The sequence below is a fragment of the Gekko japonicus genome, unplaced genomic scaffold (genome assembly GCF_001447785.1).
Source record: "Gekko japonicus isolate JY-2015 unplaced genomic scaffold, Gekko_japonicus_V1.1 scaffold4341, whole genome shotgun sequence".
NCBI lineage: Eukaryota > Metazoa > Chordata > Lepidosauria > Squamata > Gekkonidae > Gekko > Gekko japonicus.
In genome coordinates this window covers 49608-74751 of record NW_015175501.1, presented here as the reverse complement: position 1 = coordinate 74751, position 25144 = coordinate 49608, and the positions used below count along the sequence as shown (strand labels likewise).

The 25144-nt window shown below is 50.4% G+C and overlaps 1 protein-coding gene across 1 annotated transcript in view; it reads left to right on the top strand.

Moving 5' to 3' along the window:
* Positions 1 to 4650: 4650 nt before the first annotated feature.
* FAM92B (family with sequence similarity 92 member B) overlaps positions 4651 to 25144 on the top strand; it is a 31241-nt gene continuing 10747 nt past the window's right edge. The window contains exons 1-5 of the mRNA XM_015426007.1: positions 4651 to 4670; positions 11172 to 11406; positions 13360 to 13428; positions 15374 to 15475; positions 23017 to 23022. Coding sequence (XP_015281493.1) covers positions 4651 to 4670; positions 11172 to 11406; positions 13360 to 13428; positions 15374 to 15475; positions 23017 to 23022 — 432 coding nt within the window. The remainder of the gene's footprint in view (positions 4671 to 11171; positions 11407 to 13359; positions 13429 to 15373; positions 15476 to 23016; positions 23023 to 25144) is intronic.

Sequence of the window (25144 nt, the reverse complement as noted above, 5' to 3'; positions counted from 1 at the left end):
GCTATTCAAGAAAATTGCTGACGTTCAGAGGCAGTCTCTTCGAAACGGAACTTGACTCTGGAGATTTTCGTCAACTATTTTTCTCTACTTACCTGTTACACCTATGACTTACCTGTTACACTTCATATTGTGAGAATTTCTTGTTGTATATGTATTTTGTACTGCTGAATATTGATTGGAAGGATGTTATACTTTGGCCCCGGTCACACAGGCCGGATATCGCGGAGGGGGAGGCGTGGCTAATTGCCCCGGCACAGTTTGATGCGCGATTATGCGATCAGACCGCGCCGGCGGCACACCACGGGTCCTTCCCTCGGCGCCGGCGGGTAAACGAGGGACCGGAGGGGAATGCTGCGCGCTGGCGCGATCACATGTCTGGAGGCAGCCTGTGGCAAACGTTTACTAGTACCTTGGAGGTACTAGTTTTTTAAGGCGTATTGTCGGCGGTAAGCCACCGGTGCACTCCACTTCCCAGATGCTGGGGTGTGATCGCGCCCGGATAATCCGCCCACCATCCGTGCCTCTCCCGTGGCAACTTTGCCATATGACCGGGGCCTTTGAATGTTTTGTACTTTGTGACATTATATAGCGCTTACTTTCGCAGCTTCGTTTGTGTGTGTTCCCATGGTTTCTGTGGCTGCAACCTTCTGTTCATGTACATTATTTGCCAGCCATGTGCCTCACTCCACCTTTCTCACGTTCAGAACCGTGCTTGAAAACTAATCCCAGTTACCCATGAGACAGGAACGCCAGCATGCAGATTAACGGGAGTTTGGGTTGAATTCTCAGTTGGGGGGGGGGAGTCTCGTCTGCCTGCTTGCATTCGTACATCACGGGCAACCAATTAGTTTTCAACCAGGATTCTCTTACAAGAAGTGAGGGGTGGGGAGGAAGAGCAGGGCATGTGTTTGTTCCAGCTTGTAATGTCAAAGAACACAACTGGTCCTTCTCTCAGCTTGCTGCATCATATGAAAATCTTGTTAGAGCAAGATATATCAAGATAGGTAGCCGTGTTCGTCTGTCTGTAGCAGTGGTGCTGCTGGCACACTGAGAGTTCAGAAGACCGTGGGTTTCCGCCTGCACCCGATTGCTCCCAATGCACGACCACTCTCTGCTCTGGAGTGGCGTCAGAGCAATGTTTGTGGGAGGGGATGAACTTTCCTGGGTGACAGGAGATACAGGTAGAATGTGGGCCCATCCATCCTTATATCTTGGAGAGGAGTGATTTCAGATGCTGAATGACAATAGGAGGTGAATGACAACAGCGGGTGTGATTGGATTAGGTGTGATATGCAGAGGAGGAGTAGGCATGGAGAAATCAGCATTGGCTATAAGCCAGGAAACCTAGGTCTCAATTCAGTCCAGGAGGGTGCATTGTCTCGAGCTTCATCATTATCAGTTGCAATTCAGCAGCCTCTCTTTCTAACCTCCCTTTGAGATTCCTTTGTAAGAGAATTGCTACTCTTAGGTCAGCAACTGAATATCCTGGAAGGTTAAAATGTTCCCCCACTGGTTTTTGAATGGTGTCAGACTATTGTTAACGCAGAACAGAGTATAGAATCTAAACTGAACATATAGGGTAGGTTTTACGTACACAAAAAGCACAATCGGCTTTATTCTCCACATCAATAAACATTTTCTGTTGTTGTTGTTGTTCAGTCGCACAGTCGAGTCCGACTCTTCGCGACCCCATGGACCAGATCACGCCAGGCCTTCCTGTCTTCTGCCGTCCTCTGAAGTTGGCTCAATTTCATGTTCGTTGCATCTATGACACTGTCTAACCATCTCATCCTTTGCCGTCCCCATCTTCTTTGACCTTCAGTCTTTCTCAGCATCAGGGTCTTCTCCAGGGAGTGCTCCCTTCTCATTGGGTGGCCGAAGTATTTGAGCTTCAGTTTCATTATCTGGCCTTCCAGGGAACAGTCAGGGTTGATTACTTTTAGGATTGACTGATTTGATCTTCTTGCAAGCTATAATATTTGTATAAGGGTGTTTACAGATTCCGGTAAGGGTTCTACACTTCCAAGAGTGTTTTACACCCTTAGAAAAGCAATGCAGCATCCCAAGAGAAATGCAGAATTTTTTAAACACCCATTTCTGCTTCAGTTGCTCCCAGAGCACAGTTACAACAATCAACACTTGTCTTTTATGCGTAGCTCTCGGTTGCCCTCTGCTGGCCGGACAGCAAAGGAAACATTGTCCACCTGGTTCAGACCTTTTCCTGAGGTTAGACCATTCTGTTGTCCCTCATGTGGAGATGTTATATGGGTAGCGGGGCAACGCTCCCTCTGAGCTGTGGGGTCTCGTGAGCCAAAATCCTACTTTGTGAGCTCCTGGCATTAAAGTTGTGAGCGAGCCATTTGGCTGCTGCATCAATTGGTTCGTTCTGGAGCCCTCCTTCCTGAGCGAAGACAAAAAGGTATGAGCTGAAGGCTAAACAATTGTGAGTTAGTTCACACTAACTCAGCTTAGAGGGAACACTGGTAGCGGGTGCTGCTGGCACACTGAGAGTTCAGAAGACCGTGGGTTTCCGCCTGCACCCGATTGCTCCCAATGCACGACCACTCTCTGCTCTGGAGTGGCGTCAGAGCACGGTACCCGGTTCCTACGGAGCAGAGGTCCCCCAACCCTTTTCAGCCTGCTGGCACTTTTGGAATTCTGAAACAACATGGTGGGCGGAGCAACAAAACGGCTGCCGGAACATGGCTGCTACAGGAGGCAGAGCCAGAGAAAGGACTATAAATCCTCTGTATGTTAATATATTTTAGTGCATTTCTTTTTTAGAATAGTATATTAGAATACTGAATGTATGCAACGGATATTAGGATGTCCCCTTCCTCTTGGCTGGGGGGGGCACACCGGGAGGGAAAGGAGACGAAGAAGGGGAGGGAGGGCCGGTCCAGGACGTCGGCAAACCAAGACAAGCTTCAAGGCTGCTGCCGCTGCCGCAGGGGAAAAAGGCTCGGACTCTGAGAGGATTACCCACCGCTGACCCTGCCAGCACCACTGGCCTTGGAAGGTGGTGGTGGGGAGGGGTGGAGAGAAAAAGGCCAGCACCAAGCCCGCCCCATGCCACCTGGCGGTGAGGAGAGGAATCCCCCGGCTGGTCTCTAGAGGCAGAGGCCGGGCAGCGGGAGAGAGCAGGGTGCCTCCTCCTCCTCCTCCTCACGGGAGCTTGGCTGACCGTGGCAGGGAGGGAGGCAGGCAGGCACCCGGGATGGAGGCACGGCAGGCAGCAGGTATCCCCGCTCAGCAGCCCTCCACTCTGACCTCTCAGCAGCAGCAAGGACGGCCGGGACAACAGCAGGCAGTGACAGCGGTGGGGGGAGGGAGGTGGAGCCGAGGATTGGGGAGGAGCCTGTTAAATGTGTCGGGGGGGCGGCCCCATGGGCCCCGCGGTAGCTACGGGCCTGGGCTGGACGCACACATCATTGAGTGCTGCTCTGTCATTTGTAACCATTCGCCTTCTGGGTTCTCTCATCCACATGGGAAGAGACGGAAGCAAAGGATTGCTAAGAGGCAATGTAAGCGCCCATTCCAATGATCTGTGGATCCACCCTTGGGTGTCTGTGAGCAAGAGAGCCTCACATGAAACAGTGCTCCTCTGAATGTCCGTACTTGCTGTACGCAACGATGGACTCTCCTGGCCCTTTCTCCTTCTTCCCACCCCAGTATTGACAACCAGTTTTAGGAGTGCTCCAGCCACATCATGACCAAGAGAAAGACTATCTCTGTGGCTCCCACCTGGTGCAGAGGCGATCCAAATTGGCATCTTGCTGAAATGCAGGATATAAGATAGACGGCACAGTGAGATGCGGCTGGTGGAGGGCGATTCTAGCGCATAGTATGTTTCAGCCAGCTTTCTCCAGCAATTAAATGTCATATGGTGCTGCATGTAGAATAGCCAGGAGATCCTAAGATTGTCTGGCAGACACAAGTTGTAGCTCTTTTTAGCATTATGCACCACTAGGTGGCAAGCTAGACTTGCTTTTAAGGCAAGAGATGTTTCAGAGGTGGGTTGCCATTGCCTGCCTCTGCGTCACGATGACCCTGGTATTTCTTGGAAGTCGCCCTTCCAAGGACTAGCCAAGGCCGACCCTGCTTAGCTTCTGAGATCTGACGAGATCGAGCTAGCCTGGGCTATCCCAACAAGCCAAACTTTCTCCAACAGACCAAACTGAACCTGCACGGAACAAACAGATCGAAACTATTCCTTTTTATTTTGCCTCTGCCAGCCCATTTGTATTTGAACCGCAACTCGCCGCAACAATATTAGTCATGATGAAAAAAGAAAACAAAACACAACCCACACAACTGGCCCCATTCTTTTTGCACCTTGGCTTTTTGTGCGAGGAGCCTGACTTTTGAAAATCGCTTTCTACCTGTGCTGCATTAGTCTGAACCAACCAATAGCTCTAGGTGGGTTTGTCTGCAGGAACAACCTCTCTCCAAGAGACAGTTACCCTTGGAAACCAAAGCCAGGACTCTTTCCTCCAGGGCAAGGGCTCTGTTGGTGGGGTTACCATACCAACCTGGCCAGGAACGGCACCTGAGCAGAGCCTGGTGTAACCGCTCCTCCTTTGGTTCCACGAGAGCCGGCCTTCTTGCTGCCGCAGTAACTATTCCGAAGACTGGCTTCCACCTGCAAACATGAATCTCATCCTTTCCAGGTAAAACGGGAGGCTTTACCCCTTTACTTTTAGGATAGGATTCTTCATTTGTACAGAAGGGATTGAGGCTCACCCCTTGAGAGAGATTACCATTCAGGAATGTGGCGGCAGGGGGGGGGTGAGGTGGGACTTGGAAGGACTGCCCAGACAACCAACACATTACAGAAGAATATATTATTTATACTTATTTGACAGATTTATATCAGGGGTGGCCAAACTCGATCAACGTAAGAGCCGCATAGAATAAACGTCAGATGTTTGAGAGCCGCAAGACATACATTGCACACACGGTTTTATTTAAAATTATGCAAATTTGCTTCTTATTGACATTAAATGAGAAAATGCCAAAAATAAAAACAAAAGGGTAAAAACAGGTATTGATAATGATATTTATTTGTCCAATTATATTTATTTGTTTGCTAATGATGTTTGTCAGAGAGAGAGAGAGGTGGAAAGAAAGAATCAACAGGTGGAAAGAAAGAGAGAAAGAAAAAGAGAGATAGAGAAACAAAGAAAGCAGATAGATGGGAGGGAGGGAGAAAAGGCATGCCTCCCGTTCGCTTCCCCAGCTGCCTTACCGGGAGCCGCACAATATGTGTGAAAGAGCCGCATGTGGCTCTCGAGCTGCAGTTTGGCCACCTCTGATTTATATGCTGCCTCCTTACCATCATGGAACTCAATGTGGGATTCCCATGGGGATTCGCAGGTGGTCTCCACACAGGCACTGGCCAGATCCTGCTGTGCTTTCGCCCAGCAACCATTTGCTACAAGGCTCTCATTGCTGCCAGGAACTGTGGCTCAGTGGCAGAGCCTCTGCTTTGCATGCAGAAGGTCCCAGGTTCAATCCCCGGCATCTCCAGTTAAAGGACCTAGCAGTAGGCGATGTGAAAGACCTCTGCCTGAGAGCTGGGGCCAGTCTGTGTAGACAATACCGACCTTGATGGACTAAGGGTCCGAATTCAGTACCAAGGCAGCTTCATGTGAACACAGAGGCATTAACAGGAGGAAAAGACCATTCACGCGGTAATTTCCCTGGCACTTTCCTTGCCTCAGTCCCTTGCAGTCGCTATCCCCCCCCCCCATGCCATCAGAGGGCTTTTAAAAAATCACTATGGCAAGAGGTCAATTACCAATTTTAAGTTCCAAAAGGCCCTCCCGGTGGCATACGTGGAAGGATGGCAGGCAAAATAAGGAAAATGACATCAATGGGGGGGTGGAACCTGAGGGGGGAAACTACACTGTCCTGTTCACACCAGTACAAACTCACTTGGGCCTTAACCCTTTCAAAAAAGGGAACAGTGGTGGGCACATGCAACAAGCCCCACCCCCTGCTCTCAGCAGCCCTCAGTCAGAGCAAGCAGCAGCCAGGTAAGTTGCAGAGCCACCGTTCCCCCGATCCAAGACGTGGGGAATCAAACCCGGTTCTCCCAGATTAGAGTCCGCGCACTTAACCACTACACCAAATGAGGAAAATGACATCAATGGGGGGTGGAACCTGAGGGGGGAAACTGCACTGGCCTGTTCACACCAGTACAAACTCACTCGGGCCTTTAACCCTTTCAAAAAAGATCATCCCAAAGTGGGTTTGGGAAAGATCACAGCAAAGCAGGGAAAAGCCCAAATGGTGCAGGATCAGGGGTCATTTCCTGCAGGAGTGCAGAGGAGCGGAGCTTCGGCAGTAAAGAGCCCGGGGGCGGGCACATGCAACAAGCCCCACCCCCTGCTCCCAGCAGCCCTCAGTCAGAGCAAGAAGCAGCCAGGTAAGCTGCAGAGCCCCCCCCCGGCCCCCCGGCTCAAAACAGTCCAGTGGCACCTTTAAGACCAAGTTTTATTCAGGTACAAGCTCTTCCTCCTCTGCGAGGACAGATCTGCACCCCCCCCCCCATAGCTAGCAATCCAAAACAGCCCAGTGGAGCCTGAGCGGTGGGTGTTGCCTTCCAACACATGTCCGGTGATGTCAGGGGGTGTGGCATATGCAAATAAGTTATGCTAATGTGTTATGTTAATGATCTCCTGCACCTCTTTTTCTACAAAATGGCCCCTGTGCAGGAGTGTAGAACGATGTCGGGTAGACACTGGGGGAAAAGTCCAGTCCATTTTGGGAGCCACGGAGAAACATGGCAGTGGGGTGGGAAGCAGCACATAATAGCTTCAGCAAAGCTTCAGCACTATTCTCAGTTTCTTTTTCACTGCAGCCCAGGACCTCAGCCTAGTAGAAGCAATAAAATATAAGAGTCCCTGCCCCAAGGAGTTTACAATCTATGTTTTGACAGCAGCAGACTCGACACAGAAGCTTTGCCGGGAAATGCGCACTATGAGGTTAAGTCAGAGGCTTCAGAGAAAGGGAGGGGGTCTGAGAAAGAATGCAAAGGGGGAGAGAGGCGGCATCAAAGAAGGGCTGTGTGTTTGTTGCAAGAGATGCTGAAGATAAAGAGCTGGCCGACCTCTGCCTCCCCCGTTGGGATTCTTTGCAACTTTGATTCATTATTTCCTGCACGAGGGTGTGGAGGCAACAGAAAGGGGCTCGGGGGGGAGAGAGAGAAAGAAGCCAGGACCGTTTGTGAAGCCTCAGTCTACGGCGGGAGGTGCAGAGACATATTTAGCAAAGGGTGGTGAGGACAGCAGACTTGAATGGCCACCAAGCGTCCCGGAACACCAGGAAAGTATTTTGCCGAAAGCAATTGGCAGGCCTAGAGCTGCACTCAAAACAGCCCAGGATTTCTAGAAAAACTTTCAGTCCTCCGTCGCCCCTGGCAAAGTCGCAGGCCAGCAAGGAGGCCGTGACGCCTCTTTTGTCTGAAGAGGAAATACTCCAGAGAGAGCCAAGAAACATCCTCTCCCGTACCCAACTCCCAACACATGTCCGAAGCAGCGACAGCCGCTTTGGGAAACTCTGCAGCTGCTAGAGACATTTACACCCATGACGACCATCCAGAGAGGTAGATTAAATCCAGATGCGTTACCAGCTGTTTTTTGTTCCTTCTGCGGCAGGCAGAACGCGAGACGGCGAAGCTTTCCCGATCACCTTATGTAAGGAAAAGCTTCGTTTCATCTCAACCTCATTTCCTTCTTTGATCGAGTGACGGAGGGAAGGCTGTTGATGTTGTTCACCTGGATTTCAGCAAAGCTTCTGACAGGCTTCCCCCATGATGTTCTGATGGGTAAACTAAAGGATAGTTAGGTGGACAGGGAACTGGTCAGAGAACCGCACTAAGAACATAAGAACATAAGAGACGCCAATGTTGGATCAGGCCAAAGGCTCATCCAGTCCAACACTCTGTATCACACAGTGGCCAGAAATACCAGTGCCATCAGGAGGTCCACCAATGGGGCCAGGACACTAGAAGCCCTCCCACTGTTGACGCCCCCAAGCACCAAGGAGACAGAGCATCACTTGCCCCAGAGTCCCTAACTTTTTTTTTTAATGGACCTCTGCTCCACATGCCTATCTAATTCCCTTTTGAAGCCGTCCATGCTTGTAGCCGCCATCACTTCCTGTGGCAGTGAATTCCAAGTGTTAATCCCTCTTTGGGTGAAGAAGTACTTTCTTTTATCAGTTCTAACCCGACCGCTCAGCAATTTCATGTAGTGCCCACGAGTTCTTGTATTGTGAGAAAGGGAGAAAAGTACCCCTAACCCTCAATCATGTCACCCCTCAGTCGTCGTTTCTCCAAGCTAAAGAGCCCTAAGCGCTTTAACCTTTCCTCATAGGGAAAGTGTTCCAACCCTTTTATCATCCGAGTTGCCCTTTTCTGCACTTTTTCCAAAGCTATAATATCCTTTTTAAGGTGTGGTGACCAGAACTGCACACAGTATTCCAAATGAGGTCGCACCATTGATTTATATAGGGGCATTATGATATTGGCTGATCTGTTTCCAATACCCTTCCTAATAATCCCCAGCATAGCATTGGCCTTCTTTATTGCAGTCACACACTGTCTCGACATTTTTAGTGAGTTATCTACTACAACTCCAAGATCTCTCTCTTAATCAGTCTCTGCCAGTTCAGACCCCATCAATGTGTATTTATAGTTAGGATTTTTGGCTCCAATGTGCATCACCTTGCACTTGGCCACACTGAACCCCATTTGCCACGTTGACGCCCACTTGCCCATCCTTGACAGATCCCTTTGGAGTGCCTCACAATCCTCACTGGTTTTCACCACCCTGAACAACTTCGTATCATCCGCAAATTTATCCACTTCACTGCTTACTCCCAACTCCAAATCATTAATGAACAAGTTAAAAAGCAGTGGACCAAGTACTGATCCCTGCGGTACCCCACTGCTTACCACCCTCCACTGAGAAAATTGCCCATTTATACTCACTCTCTGTTTTCTATTAATTAGCCAGTTTTTGATCCATAAAAGGACTTGTCCTTTTATCCCATGATTTATCCCATGATCAGTGAGTAGTTGTCAATGGCATTTCATCTGAATGGAGGGAGGGGTCCAGTGGGGTGCCACAGGGCTCGATTCAGGGCCTGGTACTTTTCAATATTTTTGTAAATGATCCGGATGATGGTGTGGAGGGGCTGCTCATTAAATTTGCAGATGACGTGACACCAAATTTGGGAGGAGCAGCGAACACTTCAGCAGATAGAGGTAGAATTCAACAAGATCTGAACACACTGGAAAAGTGGGCAGATGTGAACAAGATGCAATTTAACAAGGATGAGTGCCGAGTTCTACAGCTGGGTAACAAAAATGAGGAACACGCACACTGGATGGGGGATACACTTCTGAGTAGCAGTGTGTGTGAACAAGATCTTGGTGTACGGGTGGACTGAAAGTTAAATAAGAGCACCCAGTGTGATGCAGTGACAAAAAAGGCTAATGCGATCTTGGGGTGTATCCAGGGGTCATTTCCTGCGGGAGCGCACAGGAGCGGAGCTCCGGCAGTAAGGAGCCCAGGGGGTGGGCACATGCAACAAGCCCCACCCCCTGCTCCCAGCAGCCCTCAGTCGGGCCATGAGGAGCAAGAAGCAGCCAGGTAAGCTGCAGAGCCTCTCCCTTGCCTGCTTTCAAATACAAGCTCTCCTTCCTCTGTGAGGGCAAATCTGCACGTCCCCCCCCCAATAGCTAGCAATCCAAAACAGTCCAGTGGCACCTTTAAGACCAAGTTTTATTCAGGTACAAGCTCTCCCTCCTCTGCGAGGACAGTTCTGCCCGTTCCCCCCCCCCAATAGCTAGCAATCCAAAACAGTCCAGTGGAGCCTGAGCGGTGGGTGTTGCCTTCTGACACACTTCCAGTGATGTCAAGGGGTGTGGCATATGCAAACAAGCTATGCTAATAAGTTATGCTAATGAGCTCCTGCACCTCTTTTCCTACGAAATGACCTCTGGGTGTATCAACAGAGAAATAACATCCAAATCTCAAGATGTCATAGTCCTGCTGTAGATTGCATTGGTCAGGCTGCACCTGGAGTTTTGTTCCATGATCATGGGGCTGTCACTAAGAAGGCCCTGTCTCTGTGCCCCCACCAGACGAGCTTCTTTGATTGATGGCACAGTCCGGATTTTGCTTGACTACAGCCTACTTGTTCATTTGGCAACTGTGTTTTTGTAAATTCTGTGAGTTCATTTGCACAGTTTTTGTACTTGACTGTAGCGTTGTACTGTTTTCAATAGAGTTACTACTTGTGAATTCTCATTGGTGGAACATTTATACTCTTACTATATATGATTCTTTTTCTAGTAGTGGGTGTCAGGGTAAATGCTTCCTCTAAGCTGTGGAGTCTTGTGAGCAAAAATTCTACTTTGTGAGCGACTGGCATTAAAGTTGTGAGTGAGCGATTGGGCTACTGCATAAATTAGTTTGCTTTGGAGCCCTCCTTCCTGAGCTCAGACAAAAATGTGTGAGCTGGAGGCTAAAAAACTGAGCTAGCTCACACTAACTCAGCTTAGAGGGAACACTGGTCAGGGTTCTTATTCAGGTTATGCAACACAGGGCTTCATGAGAAGATAACTGTTTATTGGTAAATCCAGTACTAGAGACACATGTACAGCTTGTGTCAGAAATGGCCACCAATACTAGGACCTCTGACTTATACTAGAATCAAACATCCCCCCGGTAAGCATGAGCCAATGGATACATCTCGCGCACACGGGCAAAGCAAGCAGGCAAAGCAAAAACCGTTAACTTTCCCAGCCAAGTAAAAGTGCAGCTGGAGCATCTACAAGGTCAAGCATAAGATAGCAAACAGTTGGTGAGCCAGGGAGAGCTGAGACACCCCTCCACATTCCAGACCTATGACAGGGTTACCTGACATCGAGGAGCTTTTGAGGTGCAGCCCTCTTTTGGAGTTTACTGTTTCTGGTTTCAGTATCTCTCTCCCTCCATTGTCCTTTGTTGTTTTTGTATAGCTGAGAAAAGCTGCCAGTCCTAAGTAGTCGTGTTTAGGACTTGTTTTCTCCGCAGATGACCGTAAAATTTTGGGGGGAGAGGTGGGGGACACAATTTCTCTAAACTAAAAAAAACCCAGATTACTCCTCATTGCAGGGACAACCAAGTGAAGGTGATGGAGACCGTGGTCACCAACGCGGAGACGTACTTCGGCAAGTTCTGCACTCTGATGGCCTCGTACACCCGCAAGACGGCCAAGTTGCGGGACAAGTCCGACCTGCTGGTCAAGCAGCTGATGGACTACGCCAACACGGAGAACCCCGAACTCCGGACTTCCGTGAAGAACTTCGCAGAGGAACTGGCCAAAGTGCAGGACTACAGGCAAGCGGAGGTAAACAGCCCAGCTCGCGCGGCCCACAATGAAAAGAAAAACATCTCCACAAGGAGTGGGACATTTATGGGCCAGGACCGGCTGTGTTACACTCAGAGGTGGCTTGTGTCTGATTTGAAGGGACGGAAGCCTGGTAGTTTGAGAGCAAAGCTTTCTCTAGCATGACCATTTCTATGATACAATCTATACATTTCCATCCCGGTGCAAGGGCTGCCGCCTCCAGTTTGGGAAATCCCTGGAGATTTGAGGGTGGTGCTGGGGGACGACAGAGTCTGGGGATGGATAGGAGTTCAGCAAGGATGTGATGTCATGGAGTCAGGGGTCATTTCGTAGAAAAAGAGGTGCAGGAGCTCATTAGCACAACTCATTTGCATAACTTATTTGCATATGCCACACCCCCTGACATTACCAGAAGTGTGTCAGACGGCAACACCCACTGCTCAGGCACCACTGGACTGTTTTAGATTGCTAGCTATGGGGGGGGGCGCAGATCTTCCCTCACAGAGGAGGGCGAGCTTGTACCTAAATAAAACCTGGTCTTAAAGGTGCCACTGGACTGTTTTGGATTGCTAGCTGGGGGGAGGGAACACACAGATCTGTGCAGAAAGGAAGGAAGGAAGGAAAGAGAGAAAGAAATAGAAGGAAAGAAGGAGAGAAAGAGGGAAAGAAAGAGGGAGAGAAGGAAATAAGGAGGGAAAGGGAAAGGAGAGAAGGAAAGAAGGAGGGCTGCTTCTTGCTCCTCGTGGACTGGGGCTGCTGGGAGCAGGCGGTGGGGCTTGTTGCATGTGCCCACCCCCTGGGCTCTTTACTGCTGGAGCTCCGCTCCTGTGCGCTCCTGCAGGAAAGGACCCCTGCATGGAGTCCACCCTCTGAAGCCACCATTTTCTCCAGGGGAAAAACTGATCCCTGTAGCCTCGAGGTCTGTGGCAAATAAGGGTTACCATTTGGGCAGTGCTCAGTCGAGAGATTGGGGAGGGGGAACAACGCCGCACAACACAGCGACATCCCTTCCGTTTGACGACCTGGAAGTGAGATCACTGCATCGAGCGACTCTGTAGGAGTTCTCCAGTGTATGTGGTCTTTACCACAGAGATATGAAAAACTCCTAGAGTGTCGCGTGCCAGAGTGAGATCCCAGTTTTCACCTGGAAGTGACGTTCCCATGTGGTGTGACACTTCCCCCTCCCCATGGCCCACCCCTCTATGGCCAGGGCAGGCTTGTCAACCCTACTTTTAATTCTGACAGAGCTCCTACCCTTTCTCTGAGGAGCTTAAAGCACGGCTCTCCCCATCCCTTTTCCTCTCACGACAGCCTTGTAAAGTAACTTAGGCTGAGGGAGAGTGAGCAATTGCCCCAAGATCACTCAATGAACTTCATGACCACGTAGGGACTTGAATCCAGGTCTCCACTATGCACACTGCATCTCAAAATGAGGGAGAAGAAGAAGAGATCAGATTTATACCCCGCCCTTCACTCGGGAGTCTCAGAGCGGCTCACAAACTCCTTTCCCTTCCCTGGCCCACAACAGACCCCCCCTGTGAGGTAGGTGGGGCTCTTTGAGAGAACTGCCCTTGAGAGAACAGCTCTGACAGAGCTATGGCTTGCCCAAGGTCATCCAGCAGGCGCAAGTGGAGGAGTGGGGAATCAAACCCGGTTCTCCCAGATTAGAGTCCGCACACTTAACCACTACACCAAACTGGCTCTCAGTGGAGAAGATAATTCCCTTTTCCCCTGTTACGCTTTTGTAAAAGCATGTGAGCCCTGACAGATCAAAGATGGCAAACCAATGGGTGCCCTTTCATTGTCCTTCACCCCAGAGGCCAGGCGATTGTCCTTCATGGAGCCCTGCTCATACCTGCCACCACCTTCCCTTGAAGGAGGCCTTTGTACCATGGCTGCCTACATAGCTTATTACATATCTTTTTACAGCACACAACATGCTTCTCGCTTTAGGTGGAGAGACTGGAAACTAAAGTCATTCAACCTCTGAAGATGTACGGTGCTCTCATCAAGCAAACCAGGGTGAGTGACAAATTTAAAAGCAAACCCCACAGCAGGTTCACCACATTTTTACCCTGTCCTACCCTGAAGGATGGAGCAGCGGTGGCTCAAGTGGTTAAGACGCTGAACTGCAGGCTGTGGAAGGTCAGTAGTTCAGCAGTTCGAGACCCGGCTGCCGCATGACGGAGTGAGCTCCCGTCTCTAGTTCCAGTTCCTGCCAACCTAGCAGTTCGAAAGCAAGAAATTGCAAGTAGATAAATAGGTACCACTTCGGTGGGAAGGTAACAGCGTTCCGTGCGCCTTGGTGTTTAGTCATGCCAACCACACGACCACGGAAACGTCTTCGGACAGCGCTGGCTCTTCGGCTTTGAAATGGAGATGACCACCGCAGCTTTGAAACGGAGATGAGCACCGCAACCCTAGAGTCGGATTTGACTGGGTTTCGAGCAAGGGAACCTTTACCTTTACCTTGAAGGATGGAGCCACGGTGGCTCAGAGGTTAAGACACTTAGCTGCAGACTGGAAGGTCGGTAGCTCGGTGGTTTGAGACCCAAGTGCCACGTGATGGAGTGAGCTCCCGTCTCTGGCCCCAGCTCCTGCCAACCTAGCAGTTTGAAAGCAAGAAATTGCAAGTAGATAAACAGGTACCGCTTCGGTGGGAAGGTAACAGTGTTCTGTGCACCTCGGCATTTATTCATGCCAGCCACATGACCACAGCGCTGGCTCTTCGGCTTGGAAACGGAGATGAAAACTACCCCCTAGAGTCGGATTCGACTGGCTTTCGGAGCAAGGGAAACCTTTACCTGTACTTACCCTGAAGGAGGTTGGGGTGTATACGTAGTTGTCCCTTTCTCCACACAGCCCCCCTGTGAGGTGGATCGGGTTGCAAGTGACTTGCCCAAGATCACACGATGAGCTTTATGTCAGAGTTTGAACCTGAGTCTTTTTCTCCTATTAGCCCAACACTCTTAACAACGATACACTACCTTGATTCCGGCACCCAATGTATAATTTTGGATTCTCATGGGGTAACCGTCCCACACTCCACTAGGGTTGCCAGCTCTGGATCAGGAAAAACCTGGAGATTTTGGGGTTGAAACCTGCAGAGGGCAAGATGTGGGGGAGGGACCTCCGCAGGAAACATTGTCGTAGAGTTCACCCTCCAAAGCAGCCATTTTGTCCAGGTGAATTGATCTCTGTGGTCGGGAGATCAACTGTAATTCCAATGCTCCCTCTAAGCTGTGGAGTCCTGTGAGCAAAAATCCTACTTTGTGAGCTACCGGCATTCAAATTGTGAGCGAGCCATTTGGCTATACCGCATCAATTAGTTTGCTCTGGAGCCATCCTTCCTGAGCGAAGAGGAAAAGGTGTGGAGCCGGAGGCTAAAAAACTGTGAGCCGGCAGCTCACGCTAACTCAGCTTCCAGGGAACACTGCTCCTGACCCCGCCTAGAGGTTAATAATCCTCCGGTGGCTCAAGTGGTTAAGACGCTGAACTGCAGGCTGTGGAAGGTCAGTAGTTCAGCAGTTCAAGACCCGGGTGCCGCAAGACAGGGTGAGCTCCTGTCTCTAGTTCCAGCTCCTGCCAACCTAGCAGTTCGAAAGCAAGAAATTGCAAGTAGATAAATAGGTACCACTTCGGTGGGAAGGTCACAGCGTTCCGTGCGCCTTGGTGTTTAGTCATGCCGGCCACATGACCACGGAAACGTCTTCGGACAGCGCTGGCTCTTCGGCTTTGAAACGGAGATGAGCACCGCATCCCTAGAGTCGGACTCGACTGGCTTTCGAGCAAGGGAGACCTTTACCTTTACCTTTAATCCTGACTATTTGAACTTCTCAAATTTTACTATGCAAGACTGAGACTATGGAGAACAAGCGTGGATACGACAGGCATCTTGTTCTAGGCCTGCTCTCCTTTTCGGTCAGTGAATCGTGTCCAAACAGAATGCCTTTGTTACCCTTGATAGGCCGAGATCAAAAAGTTCAACAAAGCCCGAAGCAACGAGATACGACAACTGGAGAAGCTGGAGAAGCTCCGGCAGAAGTCGCCGTCTGACCGACACATCATCGTATCCTTTCTGGGGCCTTCATGCCGCTTCTAGTATTTCCCTACTATAAAGACACTCTGGGGTTTGCATTCTGGGTTTCCCAGCATCAGACCGAGCACCAAGCTCTGCCTTCCTTAAGGCAGAATTACGAGCCCTCCCCCAAGGAGGTTTGTGTTTCAATGAGGCTTCCTTCCGAGCTTTCCACAGAGCAGTGGGATCCAAGGAAACCTATTGGAAACAGACGCGTGCAGGGGAAGCCGTCTTCTTGCATCAAGGAAAGGAAAATAGATTGTCGCAGGCCAGCAGCCGGCCCCGCTCGGGAGCTAGCTGGGGCTCAGATAAATGAGATGAAAACAGTATGAATAATACTCAAGTGACAAGCATGGGGGTTTAAAAAGAAAACCCTCAGGCTACATCCTTGTTAAGGAGCTACGAAAGTGAGTGGGCAGATCAGAACACCCCGCCCTGCAGACATTTTAGCCCAGGGGTCCCCAACAGGGTGCCCACCAAGTGTTTTTAGAGACTGGGTGGGGTCAGGTGGGGTTTTTGTTGTCTGATTGATTGATTTACACCCCGCCCTCCCCGCCAAAGCAGGCTCAGGGCGGCTTACAAGAATAACATCAACAATTATAACAAGGGTAAAACCATCTGAAAACACTTGAAAACATAAAGGGCTAGCTAGTCGTAACTCATACATTAGGAATGGCGGCCATGGTTACTTTATTCTTCGGTTCTCGATCTTTGCCGTATATATACGACTGGCCCCGGCTGTAATGGAGTCGGGCGTCTCTTTAATAGTGATGTAGATAATGATGGTGGTGGTGGTGGTGGCAGCTCGCAAATCGAATGGCTGGTGGAAGAGCTCCGTCTTGCAGGACCTGCGGAACTGTTCTGATCTCTTCTGGAACTGAACCCTGATCTTTTCTGGGAGCTCGTTCCAACAGTACGGAGCCGCTACCGAGAAGGCCCTGGCCCTGGTTGTGGCCAGTCTGACGTTTTTAGGGCCTGGGAGGGTCAATCGATGTTGTGACCCTGAACGCAGTGCTTGCTAGGGTACATATTTTTGCCCAGCTTCTGATTGGCCATTGGAGATCTAATTGGCAGTGCAGATTTTTTTTTAAAAAAACATTGCTTTACCTGCAGCTGCCATCACGACACAACAATCTTCACTGTGTGACTGGCAGTAAGCGGCAGCAGCCTTTGAATGGCTGGCTCCCCCGTGGCAGCCATTTTGTAGCTGCTTCCACTGCACTGTATCAGAATGCCAAAGGCTCAAAAAAGGCTAGGGGCCCCTGGCCAAACAATACTAGGGGTGTACAGCCTATTTGCTATTCCAAGTCTCAGTGATGGAACAAAGAAGGAGGAGGAGGTTGGATTTATACCCCGCCCAGGCCCGTAGCTAACCAGGGGCCCATGGGGCCCGAAGGATCTTCACTGTGTGACTGGCAGTAAGCGGCAGCAGCCATTGAGTGGCTGGCTCCCCCGTGGCAGCCATTTTGTAGCTGCTCCCACTGCACTGAATCAGAACGCCAAAGGCTCAAAAAAGGCTAGGGACCCCTGTTTTAGCCAAACAATCCTAGGGGTGTACAGCCTATTTGCTATTCCAAGTCTCAGTGATGGAACAAAGGAGGAGGAGGAGGAGGAGGTTGGATTTATACCCCACCCTTCACTCGGAGTCTCAAGAGCGGCTTACAAACTCCTTTCCCTTCCCCCTCCCCACAACAGACACCCAGTGAGGTAGGTGGGGCTGAGAGAGCTCTGACAGAAACTGCTCTTTTTCAAGGACAGCTGTGCCAGAACTATGGCTTGCCCAAGGTCATCCAGCAGCTGCGAGTGGAGGAGTGGGGAATCAAACCTGGTTCTCCCAGATCAGAGTCCGCACACTTAACCACTACACCAAACTTCTAGCCCAATACTCTAGCCCAAAGAAGACAAGAGTGCCCCTGTACATGTGCAGAATCCTTCTTGCCATTGAGAATGAGCTTATGGGCTTGGCTCCCAGACACCCTTCATCCTCCTCCTCTTGTTTTAGAAATGTGACAACATCGCACCAAAACCAACCCAAAGCGGCCTCCAAAATATCCAGGAGGGGTGCTAGTGCACTTGGAGTGCCTTCTTTCAGGTCTGAGACTGAATGGTAAAACCCAGGGGTCATTTTGTAGAAAAAGAGGTGCAGGAGCGCATTAGCATAAGTCATTAGCATAACTTATTTGCATATGCCACACCCCCTGACATCACCAGAAGTGTGTCAGAAGGCAACACCCACTGCTCAGGCTCCACTGGACTGTTTTGGATTGCTAGCTATTGGAGGCGGGGGGGACACGCAGATCCTCATGCTCCTCGTGGCTCGGCCTGCTGGGAGCAGGGGGCGGGGCTTGTTGCATGTGCCCGCCCCCTGGGCTCTTTACTGCTGGAGCTCCGCTCCTGTGCACTCCTGCAGGAAATGACCCTTGGGAAAACCTAGAAAGTGGGTATTAAATACTGGGTTCAAGACGCATTGCAGTGAAACAGCTCTGCTTTATTAAGTGATTTCAGGAACAAGACTAAAACACCAGGGCAACAGCCCTGTATAAATAGTGTGCAAAAACCACACCCAAACAGACCCAACCCCCAACAATAGGCTATTTACATAACATTAGTTCCTCACTGGTCACCTCCCGAGTCCTGGTGGGCTATTGTTCTAGAGCTCCAAGCTCAGCCAGTCTCTGGTAAACAGTCCTGGAATGTTCCAGCCCTAATACATAACAATTACAGCACAGCGTCGTGGCCCAAAACAGAAGTCCAGTTTGGAAGCAGAAGTGGAGAAAAAGCAGTTCAGACCATACCAGGCACGCATTTGCCATTCATTGCAGGTCCCAGGTTCTAAATTTCCCAATAGCTTCCCGGCATCCGCAAATTTAAAAAATATCATAAAGATGCAGGAGTTCTCTCCATTCATAAGACATTTATCCTAAGGGGGGGGGGAAGATATCTGTTGGGAAAAGAGGAACTGCAGGATAATCCGGGAGGCTCAGCTAAGATTTCCGTCTCCCCCCCCAGCTCTGCAAAAGATATTTTAATCAGGAGTTCCTTCAGAACTAAACCCTTTTTTCCAAAGGGAGATGCTTTCAGCAGAAAAATCTCCAGGAGAGATTCTCCAGGGGAGGGGAGGTGGCTCGACATCCTTTTAATCCCGGCAGTACTCAGCTGGGCTGCCGAGGGATCAGGAGAACCGCAGGAAGCTACCTGACCTTCAAGGAGGGGATGAATTCCGCCCCCCCCCCCCGGGGCCTTCGTTTCTCTCGTTGAGCTGCAGCCAAAACCATTAATCCCCTAAATTTAAAATAGTTTCAGAGGGGAACTGTTACTGGTCTGCCATAGAACAATCTGGAAGCACCTTAGAGACCAACAAGATAATAGCAGGATCTTTTGGGGGTCAAAGCTCCCTGGATCAGACAGATTTAAAATGGCACGCACGCACCCTAAAAAGAAGAAGCCAACTGTCTACTCTGTCCAACTGTCCACAGCCAGTCTGGTGTAGCGGTTAAGTCTGCGGACTCTAATCTGGGAGAACCGGGTTTGATTCCCCGCTCCTCCACTCGCAGCTGCTGGATGACCTTGGGCAAGCCGTAGCTCTGTCAGAGCTGTTCTTGAAAGGGCAGTTTTGGAAAGAGCTCTCTCAGCCCCACCGACCTCACAGGGTGTCTGTTGTGAGGAGGGGAAGGAAGAGGAGTTTGTAAGCTGCTCTGAGACTCCGAGTGAAGGGCGGGGGATAAATCCTATAAATCCAATCTCCTCCTCCTCCTCCTCTTCTTCTTGTCAGAGCAAATCACAGCACGCGAAATCCAACATCTAACACAACATTGCCATTCCTTTTGCAAGATCCTGAACCGTGTAGGCTCCTGGCCGACGGCCGTTCCATCTTAAGAGATGGGAGAACACAGCCCTTTAAGTATCCTGGCTAGACGCCATTTAGGGCTTTAAAGAAAACATCAGCACTTTGAACTGGGCACAGACGTCGCAGGAATCCGGTGAAGTTGTTCGAAGCACCATGGAGATACGGTCTCAGTATCAAGAGCCAGTCAACTGCCTGGTGCAGGATTCCGCAGCCATTTTTTCCCTCCGGGCCAGTTTGGCCGGGGCTCCTGGAGGAATGTTGCCATCTTCTGGGCACGGAGCAGGGGTCACCGTGGGGCATTTCAGGGCCCTGCCTCCTTAATTAAAAGCCCTGCCCCACAAATAGCCATGCCAAAAACTTTATTTTGGACCATGGCCCAGGTGGTAGTGGGCTAGCAGAAAGAGGGATTGTTGGAGATGTTTTGAAGGTACCCTTATCACTGTCTTGCCCTGTGGAAGGGAACTCGAAAGGTATCCAAATGCCTTCCGAAGGCAATTAAATGGCCCCTGAGTTGTTTTTTCCCTAGAAACTGACGTGTGGCTTGAGGCGCTCTTCTCCGAAGAACACCTAGGTAGGTGGTTCTTTTTTAGTGCAGGGTTTTGGGCGGGAGGGACGGATTGGAGACGGACAGGCAACGATTCCCAGATGTTGCCGTGGGATCGTGCCTGTTTGCTCCGCCCCCGAACCATCCCTCTCCCGACCCAAATCCACTCGTCTGACCGGGGCCTTTGATTTTGATATTATGATTCGTTCTTGATGTATATCATTATATCTACCTATGTTCCTTTCTATATTGGTGAAAAACAATAAAAAATAAATTTTGGGGGGGATGTGTGAACCACAGGCTAAAAAACTGTGAGCTAGCTCACACTAACTCAGCTTAGAAGAAACACTGGTCACTGGGTGTGTGTGCGTGGGGGGAGGTTTTTGTGAATTTCCTGCATTGTGCAGGGGGTTGGACTAGATGACCCTGGAGGTCCCCTTCCAGCTCTATGGTTCAAACTGAAGCTCCCAAACAATCTCCCAAGCCAGACCTATGCAGGTCGGAAGGAAGCATCCCCCCCCACCACCTGCTTTTGCAACAGTGTCGGCTGCCTGCCTCCAAAGTACCTGCAGCCTTTTGGGACACAACCGGGGCTCACATGTAATCTTCAGACTCCGCAAGAAGGGCCGTCTTGGCAGGGAAACAAGGTCAAGGCGCCTTTATGTCTAGAGAGGAGCCCTTCCCGGGGCCTCCCGCCAACCGCTCCTGTCTTCTGGAACCCTCCTTTATCCTCCCACACCTCCCCACTCAAGTTTTCTTAAACCAGTCCAGAGGCAGAGCGCTCACAGATGGAGAGATACCAAATCTCTCCCCCCCCCCCCAACTGCAGTTTCGGGCCTATAAAAGCACTTGACTGCCCTCTGGCGCTGAATCTTAATGCGCGCACATGATGCATTCCTTGGAATTTAGCCACTCTCTGCAGACCGCCAGCAACTTTTGCTTGTCCAAAGAATGCAATCTGCTCTCATGGACCAGACAAATTTATTTATTTATTTATTCATTCATTCATGCAATTTTTATCACAGCCTCCCCGCCACAGGCAGGCTCAGGGTAGCTCACATTAAGGAAGCAGTTTAGTTGAGATCAGGGGTCATCTTGTAGAATAAGAGGCTCAGGAGCTCATTAGCACACCTCATTAGTACAACTTGTTTGCATATGCCACACCCCCTGACATCACCGGAAGTGTGTCATAAGGCAACACTCACCGCTCAGGCTCCACTGGACTGTTTTGGATTGCTCGCTACTGGGGGAGGACATGCAGATCTGTCCTGGCAGAGGAGGGAGAGCTTGTACCGGAATAAACCTTGGTCTTAAAGGTGCCACTGGACTGTTTTGGATTGCTATCTCTGCAACTTACCTGGCTGCTTCTTGCTCGGACTGAGGGCTGCTGGGAGCAGGGGGCGGGGCTTGTTGCATGTGCCCGCCCCCTGGGCTCTTTACTGCTGGAGCTCCACTCCTGTGCGCTCCGGCAGGAAATGACCCCTGGTTGAGCTCACCAGGAGAACTATAACTGGAGTCTTCTTCTTCTTCTTGGCCATCAAATTGCAGCTGAGTTATGCCGACCCCAGAGGGTTTTAAAGCCCAGAGGCTTTCAGAGGTGGATTTTGCCCTTGCCTGCCTCTGCGTAGCAACCCTGGCATTCCTCGGTGGTCTTCCATCCAAATACTGACCAAGGCTGACCCTGCTTAGCTTCCCAGATTTGAGGAGATCGAGCTAGCCAGGGCTATGTATGACAAACTGGAGTCCAATGGAACCTTCAAGATGTACAAAATTTGTTCCCGCATATGCTGTCACGCTCCCTTCATGAGAGGCATGGCATAATCCACCAGATTGCTTTAGATACACCCAGGGCTTTTTTTGTAGAAAAAGCCCAGCAGGAACTCATTAGCATAATAGGCCATACCCAACAGCAGGAACTCATTAGCATATTAGGCCACACCCTGACAGGACAGCTCGTTCGCATATTAGGCCACACACCCCTGTTACCAGAAGTGTGGTCATCCAGCCACACCCACCTATTGCTTCTTATTCTCTTTACCTTGTTTGTTGTCCAAACCCAGGGCTTTTTGCATGTTAGGCCACACACCCCCAATTGTAGCCAATCGTAATGAGTTTCTGCTGTTGAGTGTGACCTATTATGCTAATGAGTTCCTGCTGGCCGTGGCCAGCTTGGGAACCAGCCGGAACTCCATTCCTGTGCGTTCCTGCCCAAAAATAGCCCTGGATACACCACAGAAAAGTGGAGGGGGTGTTACAAACAGAGAACAATGAGGAATTTAGCTCCTTCAAGCATCTCTGTCTTGCCTGACCCCTCCTGCCCTGGACCACACTCCTCCAATCCGCAAGTCACTTTTTCTGACCTCCGACTCCTCCTCCCCTTCCAGCCTTTGCCTGTTCAAAACAGCCTTCCCTCAGGTTCCATGTGTCTTCCTTTCATCTCTGGACCATAAATCTTCCTGCAGAAGGGTCTTCAGCGGATGACCAGGCTAGCAAGAAGAACTTGAGGCACGTTTCTATGTGCCATCAAGTTGCAACCAGCAAGGGGCTTTCAAGGCAAATGAGAAGCAGACGTGGTTTGCCGTCGCCTGCCTCTGCAGAGGCCTCCTTGGTGGTCTCCCTTCAAAGTACCGATCCTGCTTAGCTTCCAACGTATGGCAACCCCAGCAAGGGGCTTTCAAGGCAAGTGAGAAGCAGATGGTTGGTCATTGCCTTCCCCTGCAGAGCCCTCCTTGGTGGTCTCTCTTCCAAGCACCAACCCCAGCAAGGGGCTTTCAAGGCAAGTGAGACGCAGAGGTGGTTGGCCATTGCCTTCCCCTGCAGAGCCCTCCTTGGTGGCCTCTCTTCCAAGTACCAACCCCAGCAAGGGGCTTTCAAGGCAAGTGAGAAGCAGAGGTGGTTTGCTGTTGCTTTCCTCTGCAGAGCCTTCCTTGGTGGTCTCCCGCCCAAGTACTGACCCTGCTTAGCTTCAGAGATCAGATGAAATCGGGCTATATCATACCATTCCACATCTCCAAGAAGAACTAAGCCTTAAGAAAAACTGGCACAGTGTTTTAGGAGTGGCTTGGTCAGGCAGATAGCTTCCACTCAAATTGTTCTTTGCCCTTTACTGCTTTGTGTTTTAACCTTGACTCCAATACTCAGTCACAGGTAAGAGTCTACTGCCTCTCTTCCCTCCCCAAGGAAAGACAAATGCCCTGACAGACAGCAATATGTGAGTTTAAAAGCAGGTGAGAAGCTCAAGGTGACCCTGGTCGTTTCCCCATAGCTTCAGGAAAGGATGGCTAACTAGGTAAGATGCTCAAGCTGGGGCGTGTTCACAGGATCCGTTTAGCACTGGTTGGATCACTAGAATGACATCTGGGTGAGTCCCTCGTGGTACCGGGTGGGGGAGATGTACCACAGTCTTACTTATTTACAGGGCTTTTTTTGTAGAAAAAGCCCAGCAGGAACTCATTAGCATAATAGGCCACACCCAACAGCAGACACTCATCAGCATATTAGACCACACACCTGACAGCACAGCTCATTAGCATATTAGACCACACACCCCTTCCCTTCCCTTGGCTTGCCTGGGCGCCCTGCGGCTGTGGGGAGCCCAGGCAAGCCCCCATTGAAGGAAAGGGAAGACAGCTGTGGGGCACCCGGGAAAGCCGGCCCTTGGACAGGCCAGGGAAGGCACAGGGAGGCATTTAAATGCCTCCCTGATCCTTCCAGGGGGCCCCCAGCCCACCCACTGGAGTTGGCAGGGGGTGTCGCTCTCCAGGCCTTCCCTCTGTAGCCACGCATGCGCAGAGCTTTTGGCTGTAGTGGGCGTGGCCAACTCTGAAGCCAGCCGGAACTCCGTTCCTGTGCGTTCCTGCCCCAAAATAGCCCTGCTTATTTATTTAATTCATTTATACCCCACTTTCCTCCTCATCGGGGACCCAAAGTGGCTGACGTCATTCCCCTCCCCTCCATTTTATCCTCACAACAACCCTGTGAGGTAGTTTAGGCTTGAGAGAGTGTGACTGGCCCAAGGTCACCCAGCGAGCTTCCATGGCATAAGTGGGGATTCGAACCCAGGTCTTCCAGACCCGACTCCAACAGCCTTAACCACTACACCGCACTGGCTTCAAGACATCCGTTTGGAAGTGGCCCCATTGTTTTCTGTGGCAAGAAGAACAGGCGGACTTTGCGGCTTCCAGATCAGTGGCTTCCGCACGAGGGAAAAATACATATTGATGGAGGCCCATGCAGTGATCAGTGGCTCTAGCTGGGCATGCACGTCTCCCTCAGAACAAATGCAGAACTTTTGCTGCTGACAGCCCTTTCGACTGCTGCATATGAAATGTGTTTTAGCTTTCTGGAATCTATCCCATTCAGGAGAATGAAGACTCGGGAGCAAGGTATTTCTGGGTCACAGTACTGAGCACTGTGGAGCATTCTCAGTCTTTACTGCTGCCATCCTTACAAGATGCTTCAGAGGAGAGAGAGTCACTTGCCAAAGTCATTAACTCGGTTGTAGGCAAGGGATAGAGTTGCCAACCTCCAGGTAGGGTCTGGTGATCTTGTGGAATCACAATTACATACAGAGATCAAATTCCGAGTCCGGCAGCACCTTTAAGACCAACAAAGGTCTTTTCGATGTATGAGCTTTTGTGTGCAAGGCACATTTTTTTTTTCAATTTAAGCTCCTTTGTTGGTCTTAAAGGTGCTCTTGGACTTGAAATTTATTCTACTGCTTCAGACCAACACGGCTGCCCACCTGGATCTATACAGAGATCAGTTCTCCTGGGGAAAAATGTCTGCTTTGGAGGCTGGCTCTAAGGCATTATGCCCCCCCCCCGGACCTCCCTTTCCCTCCCCTAACCCTGCCCTTCCCAGCAATGCTCCCTCTAAGCTGTGGAGTCTTGTGAGCAAAAATTCTACTTTGTGAGCTACTGGCATTAAAGTCATGAGTGAGCGATTTGGTTTGCTCTGGAGCCACATCCTTCCTGAGCTAAGACAAAAATATGTGAGCCAGAGGCTAAAAAACTGTGAGCCAGCTCACACTAACTCAGCTTAGAGGGAACATGGGATGCACTCAATGTTCCCCCTAAGCTGGGGAGTCTTGTGAGCAAAAATGCTACTTTGTGAGCTCCTGGCATAAAAGTTGTGAGCGAGCAATTTGGCTGCTGCATAAATTAATTTGCTCTGGAGCCCTCCTTCCTGAGCTAAGGCAAAAATGTCTGAGCTGGAGGCTAAAAAACTGTGAGCTAGCTCACACTAACTCAGCTTAGAGGGAAGACTG